This window comes from Perca flavescens, chromosome 15, assembly GCF_004354835.1.
Source record: "Perca flavescens isolate YP-PL-M2 chromosome 15, PFLA_1.0, whole genome shotgun sequence".
Taxonomy (NCBI): domain Eukaryota; kingdom Metazoa; phylum Chordata; class Actinopteri; order Perciformes; family Percidae; genus Perca; species Perca flavescens.
In genome coordinates this window covers 247,181-255,286 of record NC_041345.1, presented here as the reverse complement: position 1 = coordinate 255,286, position 8,106 = coordinate 247,181, and the positions used below count along the sequence as shown (strand labels likewise).

Sequence of the window (8,106 nt, the reverse complement as noted above, 5' to 3'; positions counted from 1 at the left end):
TAAAAACTCTTTACCATATTTCACCTCACACACAGTATTCATTCTCATGTAATTACATTATTCTTTTTTTACTTTGTTTATTGTGATATAAAGTATGATATATTCAGCAACATATTAGACAAACATGGAACACAGTGATAACAAAAGACTAACAGAGTATTAGTACTTTTACTGCAGTATTTTACCTGCAGGTGCTCTTCGATGTCTTTCCTGTCGTAGGTGACTCCGCTGGGAGTGATGCAGGGCTCTCTCATCAACTCAAAGCTGATCTTTCCACACAGGAAGTCGGGGATCTCTCGCTTCTGGCAAACAAACACATCAACAAGTTCTCTGTAAATCCTCTCAGAAGACGACATCACTTCTGTAACATCAGCACCATCGATAGATGGATTCTTTTTTTCTTTTTGTCTCGTTCATGTTTGAAGTTTGCAAGTAAAGTTCAGACCAAAGATTCGGGAAGAGACAAAACCGCTTTAGAACGTCGCAGAGAAACGTTGCAGCGTTAATTCAACAGCCAATAGAGATGTCAGCTGGTGGAGTCTCCAGAGGCTGGTTTTAAGCTAAGTAAGCTAATAAGCGGTCTGCGCTAGCTTCTTTCAAGCTACAAACACATTGGATTAGCATGAAGACATGTCCCAGAGAGCGACAGAGTGGCTACACATCTGTTAATTACCCCTAGGCTCGTTGTGTGCCGGAATTGTCCTTTAAGTTAGTGACTGACCTTCCTCTTCTCGTCCACTTGACAGAACAGCTCCTCCATGTCTGACAGATACTTGTCCTGTAGAAAAACACACCTTTTAAAAAAAAAGGTAAAAAATGCAAAACGAAAAAAAGTTTTAAAAGCATGTTAAAAAACGTACATGTTTTGTGTGAATCTCGTTTGGATTGGGTTGAATTCTGCTGTCGTCGTCTTTCTGTCTACAGCCCTCCACTTCTCTGTGGATCAAATACACACACACACAGACACACACACACACACACAGGGACAAAAACACACACACACACACACACACACACACACACACACACACACACACACACAAACAGACACACAACCCCCTTTACTTTACAGGAACCAGGAAAGCTATATTTCCGAGTGCCGTGGTGTTTGATGGCTGGATGGGACGAGTGGCGTGGTGTTTGATGGCTGGATGGGACGAGTGGCGTGGTGTTTTATGGATGGGACGAGTGGCGTGGTGTTTGATGGCTGGATGGGACGAGTGGAGTGGTGTTTGATGGCTGGATGGGACGAGTGGCGTGGTGTTTTATGGATGGGACGAGTGGCGTGGTGTTTGATGGCTGGATGGGACGAGTGGAGTGGTGTTTGATGGATGGGACGAGTGGCGTGGTGTTTGATGGCTGGATGGGACGAGCGGCGTGGTGTTTGATGGCTGGATGGGACGAGTGGAGTGGTGTTTGATGGCTGGATGGGACGAGTGGCGTGGTGTTTTATGGATGGGACGAGTGGCGTGGTGTTTGATGGCTGGATGGGACAAGTGGCGTGGTGTTTGATGGATGGGACGAGTGGCGTGGTGTTTGATGGCTGGATGGGACGAGTGGAGTGGTGTTTGATGGGACGAGTGGAGTGGTGTTTGATGGCTGGATGGGACGAGTGGCGTGGTGTTTGATGGATGGATGGGACGAGTGGCGTGGTGTTTGATGGCTGGATGGGACGAGTGGCGTGGTGTTTGATGGCTGGATGGGACGAGTGGCGTGGTGTTTGATGGCTGGATGGGACGAGTGGAGTGGTGTTTGATGGCTGGATGGGACGAGTGGCGTGGTGTTTTATGGATGGGACGAGTGGCGTGGTGTTTTATGGATGGGACGAGTGGCGTGGTGTTTGATGGCTGGATGGGACGAGTGGAGTGGTGTTTGATGGCTGGATGGGACGAGTGGCGTGGTGTTTTATGGATGGGACGAGTGGCGTGGTATTTTATGGATGGGACGAGTGGAGTGGTGTTTGATGGCTGGATGGGACAAGTGGCGTGGTGTTTGATGGATGGGACGAGTGGCGTGGTGTTTGATGGCTGGATGGGACGAGCGGCGTGGTGTTTGATGGCTGGATGGGACGGCGTGTGGTGTTTGATGGCTGGATGGGGCGAGTGGGTGGTGTTTGATGGCTGGATGGGACGGCGGCGTGGTGTTTGATGGCTGGATGGGACGGCGTGGTGTTTGATGGCTGGATGGGGCGAGTGGGTGGTGTTTGATGGCTGGATGGGACGAGTGGCGTGGTGTTTTATGGATGGGACGGTGGCGTGGTGTTTGATGGCTGGATGGGACAAGTGGTGGTGTTTGATGGCTGGATGGGACAAGTGGCGTGGTGTTTGATGGATGGATGGGGCGGCGTGGTGTTTGATGGATGGATGGGACGTGGCGTGGTGTTTGATGGCTGGATGGGACGAGTGGCGTGGTGTTTTATGGATGGGACGAGTGGCGTGGTGTTTGATGGCTGGATGGGACGAGTGGCGTGGTGTTTGATGGATGGATGGGACAAGTGGCGTGGTGTTTGATGGCTGGATGGGACGAGTGGCGTGGTGTTTGATGGCTGGATGGGACAAGTGGCGTGGTGTTTTATGGATGGGACGAGTGGCGTGGTGTTAGATGGCTGGATGGGACGAGTGGCGTGGTGTTTTATGGATGGGACGAGTGGCGTGGTGTTTGATGGATGGATGGGACGAGTGGCGTGGTGTTTGATGGCTGGATGGGACGAGTGGCGTGGTGTTTGATGGATGGGACGAGTGGCGTGGTGTTTGATGGATGGATGGGACGAGTGGCGTGGTGTTTGATGGATGGATGGGACGAGTGGCGTGGTGTTTGATGGATGGGTGGGACGAGTGGCGTGGTGTTTGATGGATGGATGGGACGAGTGGCGTGGTGTTTGATGGATGGATGGGACGAGTGGCGTGGTGTTTGATGGATGGGTGGGGCGGTGGCGTGGTGTTTGATGGCTGGATGGGGCGAGTGGCGTGGTGTTTGATGGATGGATGGGACGAGTGGCGTGGTGTTTGATGGCTGGATGGGACGAGTGGCGTGGTGTTTTATGGATGGGTGGGACGAGTGGCGTGGTGTTTGATGGATGGATGGGACGAGTGGCGTGGTGTTTGATGGATGGATGGGACGAGTGGCGTGGTGTTTGATGGCTGGATGGGACGAGTGGCGTGGTGTTTTATGGATGGATGGGACGAGTGGCGTGGTGTTTGATGGCTGGATGGGACGAGTGGCGTGGTGTTTTATGGATGGATGGGACGAGTGGCGTGGTGTTTGATGGCTGGATGGGACGAGTGGCGTGGTGTTTTATGGATGGGTGGGGCGGTGGCGTGGTGTTTGATGGATGGGACGAGTGGCGTGGTGTTTGATGGCTGGATGGGACGAGTGGCGTGGTGTTTGATGGATGGATGGGACGAGTGGCGTGGTGTTTTATGGCTGGATGGGACGAGTGGCGTGGTGTTTGATGGATGGATGGGACGAGTGGCGTGGTGTTTTATGGCTGGATGGGACGAGTGGCGTGGTGTTTGATGGATGGATGGGACGAGTGGCGTGGTGTTTGATGGATGGGACGAGTGGCGTGGTGTTTGATGGCTGGATGGGACGAGTGGCGTGGTGTTTGATGGATGGATGGGACGAGTGGCGTGGTGTTTGATGGATGGATGGGACGAGTGGCGTGGTGTTTGATGGATGGATGGGACGAGTGGCGTGGTGTTTTATGGCTGGATGGGACGAGTGGCGTGGTGTTTTATGGCTGGATGGGACGAGTGGCGTGGTGTTTTATGGCTGGATGGGACGAGTGGCGTGGTGTTTGATGGCTGGATGGGACCTGCCTCTTCTTCTCCGAGAGGATGAGTTTGGTGAGATAGGCGTGCAGCTCGCTCTCCTGGTTGATCCTCCTCTCCTCCATGTTGTTCCAGCGCTGCTTCTTAGCGATCCGCAGAGCGCTGGGGATGTCGTCCCCAAAGTTCAGACGCTGCTCTTTCGCCAGGTTATAGGCTGCAAAACAAACATGAAGATGGATTCATCACTCTTCTTTAATTGTGTATTGTGTAATGTATCTATTTCCCCATGTTTGTTTGTGTAAGTGACTGATTGAAATTGGTCCAGTTTTTAGTAAAAACGCTGCAGTTAGCAGCAGCAGAGCTGCAATGTAACGTTAACTGACAACTGCGCACCATCAGTTAAACAACATTATGGAAAGGATTCCTACAGAAATAGACCTTTTAGTTTAACATGAAACAGCCCCGAAATCACCATCACCAAACTCCACCAGACTCCATGTAATAAATCAGGACTTTTATCATTGTAAAACACACTTCATTCAAAGTGGACAGAAACTAAATAAAACTACCAAAAGCCGTCTTGGTTCATCTTTCCACTGTTCCAACAATCACCACTCTGGTTTGGTTGAAATAAACCCTTAATTCACCCATTTACATGTGTAAATATACTGGCTCTCTACATGCTAAAAGTAGTGATTATTTACATAGAGTCTGGTGGAGATATGCTGGCTCTATACACGCTGAAAGTCCTGATTATTTACATGGAGTTTGGTGATGGTGATTTCTGGGCTGTTTCATGTTAAACTAAAAGGATCTTACTCTTTAACTAAAAGGTCTATCTCTGTAGGGATCCTTTCATAATGTTGTCAGACACTTAGAATAATAATCTGAGTCTGTCAGCAGCAAAAACAGAACTTTTAGTGTCCATCTGTCCTATAGGGGTTACATTGCAACCCGATGCATGGCTGCCAGTTACAGTGCTGTCAATGCATCACTAAATAGGAAATACCTAAAAATGAATACCTGAGAAATACCTGAAATTAGCCTTTAAACCAACTGTTAAGATACTGAACTCTTGAAATGTGTTCGCGTGCGGTCTAAACCTCCTACCCTTCTGCAGGTTGCAGATGGCTTCGTCGTAGCTCTCCATCTCCAGGTGGCACTGACCCATGAAGAAGTGAGCTTTGACCGACTGGCTGTCGAGCTCCAGCGCGTGTCGGCAGTCTGCCAGAGCTTTGTCGTACTGCTGCAGCTTCACGTAGCACAGCGCTCTGTTGGTGTAGTACGCCGGGACACACGGACTGTGGCTCTGAGAGATGAAACACAGATCCAGCCTTTTATCTGCAGATACTCAGAGAATCTGCCAAATACAGACTCACAGTCCCAGACCCAAGCTCTCCTGTTGTGGCACTAAAAACTGACTGGATAAAGGTAATGGATTAGAGGAAACACTGGATCAACATTGACATATAATACAGTCTGTATTAGATCGTTGCATCACTAACATACTGTACAAATTACTTAAACGACATATTTGATGCAATCAACAGGCGACCAAACGTAATGTATAGTTACCTGGATTAAATACAGATTTGTCTGGGTTTAAAAATTGTTGGAAACATTTAGGATAAGGTAGTACACAACTCAACAAAGTCTATAACATTGGTTGAGTTGTTTTTAAACATTTTAATGCTGAAATGGGTAAGGGGGTTAGGGTTGCTGAAATGTTACATAATATCTTATTATTATTATTATTATCATCTATCTGTTAAATGACATGTAATGTAATCTATCTTTATCTTCAGAAGTCAGGACGGAGAATGTAAATCTCACTGATGTTGCTTGTTTCTTATAGCTTGATAGAGTATGATATAAATTTGAGTAGTGTTTGTCTGTTTAGTTTAGGTAATTGGATTGTCTATGTAAAGACCGGCGGTAGGACTTGGCAAGCCTAGGCTTCTTCCTATCCCGTTTTTTAACGGCTGTAGTGTGTGTTATGTAGAATTTATTTTTGTTGATATTCATTTTTCTTCTTCATTTGTTATTGTTCTATTCATTTTATTTTTAAATCATTCCAAAAAAAGATTTAATTCATTAATTTTAAGAACAAAACAAAGGCAAAACAACTGATCATTTTGAGAGATGTCTGTGGGAGAAACACATAGATGTTGTATTTGGGTTTTTTAAAAGTGAAGTTGAACCCATTACAGACACGGAGAGCCATGTCTGTTCTGCATCACTTACTATGGCTTTGCTGTAGCAGGCGGCAGCCTCCAGGTACTTGCGGTTCAGGAAGAGACGGTTGCCCTGTTCCTTTAGCTCCTGAGCCGACACAGACGAGATTTTCTCCGGACTTTCTGGCATTTTGTCCACCGGGCTCGCTGCACCGCCGGCAGCTGCCCCTTCGCTTTGCTTCCCTATCCTGGCGCTCAGATCCAGCACACTGGGACAGAAACTGAGAGGAGAAGACCACAGACAGAGATCATTTAAGAGTTTACAGAGAGACATCAGTGCTGTGAGGTGTTTAATAGGCTTAATAACTGCAGCACGGCTGCAACAAACGATTATTTACATCGTTGATTAATCTGTTGAGTATTTTCTGGATGAATGGATCAGTTGTTTGGTTTCTAACATGTCAGAAAATGGTGAAAAATGTGGATCAGTGTTTCCCAAAAAGCCCAAGATGACGTCCTCAAATGTCTTGTTCTGTCCCCAACTCAAAGATATTCAGTTTCCTGTCCCAGAGACAATAGAACATATTCACATTTAACAAGCTGACATCACACACATTTTTACTTTTCTTTAATAAAAAAAATTACTCAAACAGATTTATCGATTATTAAAATAGTTGGCGATTAGTTGAAAACTAATCTTTTAAACGTTGCAGCTCTGAACTGTAGTTTCCAGGGTCTCTGGGAATTAGTCTGCAATATTTGTACTATAACAAAATGTGTAAACACAGCATGTGCTAACAATTTAATTATTAAATAAAAAAAATCATTCATGTGCCTGTTATCCATTTTTCTAATTAAGTTATGTAACCAGCCTGTTAAATAAACAGCCTTCCTGAGTACCCTTATTATTGAGCCTTATAATCAAGACCTTTATGTGAGGATAGTGTTTTGGGAGGTGGGTGTGATTCATCCAATGGTTACCGACCCGTAATGCCTTTTCAGGGCCGAATTTGAGCCGTGAAGTTGTGCCGAACTCAGTATTATTGTCACACCACGGTGGGTGTCTGATGCGGACCGGATGTCCCGCATATTCATAGCTGGCTCACTTATTGAACATTAAAAGCCTACAAAAGATCGATGACTCTGGCAGCACTCACTGATGTTACTGCGTACCCCAGATCCGCTTGTTGTGTTACTGACTCTTATTGTACATCTCTGCTGACATTAGAGACAACACTAACACACGGACATGTTTTATATTTAATAGATTTTAGCTGCCGTCCTGTGGGAATCATTGCTAACGGGTAGTTAACGTTAGCTAGCTACTTCTCTGATGGCGAAGCAGCTGCTGTTATGAAGCTAACAAACCACTGTGTTTAACATCATTTCACCGATTAAAGGTAACTAATGTGACACGCAGAGACATATTAATAACACAAGACTCACGTAACGTTACCTGTGAAGCCGCAGTTTCACCACGCGTAACCGAAGCGATGGCGTATTCAAAATATGAAGAGTTTGCGGTTTGTTGTGATGTAGCTAGGTGGCTAACTACCTTACTACAAGTTGTCTGCCAACAGATGTTTTGGTTTTGATCTGTGACGTGAATCGCGTCATCGTGAGACACGTCCAACGTCAGGTCAGCGGTGAAAATAATAGTCTCCGTTTTTATTATGGAAAGAAATAAAATAAGTTTGTTTAAAATAAATAAAATAAAGACATTTGTTTAAAAAAATATATATACATAAAATTATAATAAAACATAAATACATTCGTTTAAAAAATAAAATAAATGTATTTAAAAATAAAAAAAGAATAAAATATAAATTGTGTGTAAAAATTGTTTCCAAATAAATACATAAAATATAAAAACATTTTAAAAAATATATACATAAAATTATTATAACATAAATGCCTTAGTATACAAAATAAAATAAATAAGTTATAAAAAACAAAAATTAAATATGAATAAATAAGTTTGTTTCCAAATAAATAAATATAAACAATAGAATTTTTTTTTCTCCAAAATAAATACAACACAATAATCACAGCAGAATACACAGAAATATAACAGATGAGCCAAAGATAAAGAGAGATATGGTTTAATTCATGAAACAAACATTTGCATAGTTTATACGTTTATGTCTCTAACAATAATTATG

The 8,106-nt window shown here is 44.8% G+C and overlaps 1 protein-coding gene across 1 annotated transcript in view; it reads right to left on the bottom strand.

Annotated features, from left to right (window-relative positions):
- LOC114569624 (E3 ubiquitin-protein ligase CHIP-like) overlaps positions 1-7,565 on the bottom strand; it is a 12,345-nt gene extending 4,780 nt beyond the window's left edge. The window contains exons 1-7 of the mRNA XM_028599580.1: positions 7,401-7,565; positions 6,015-6,225; positions 4,881-5,079; positions 3,819-3,984; positions 861-936; positions 722-778; positions 186-302 (exon numbers count right to left, since the gene is read on the bottom strand). Of these exons, the coding sequence (XP_028455381.1) occupies positions 186-302; positions 722-778; positions 861-936; positions 3,819-3,984; positions 4,881-5,079; positions 6,015-6,134 (735 nt within the window). The 5' untranslated portion in view covers positions 6,135-6,225; positions 7,401-7,565. The remainder of the gene's footprint in view (positions 1-185; positions 303-721; positions 779-860; positions 937-3,818; positions 3,985-4,880; positions 5,080-6,014; positions 6,226-7,400) is intronic.
- Positions 7,566-8,106: the final 541 nt, after the last annotated feature.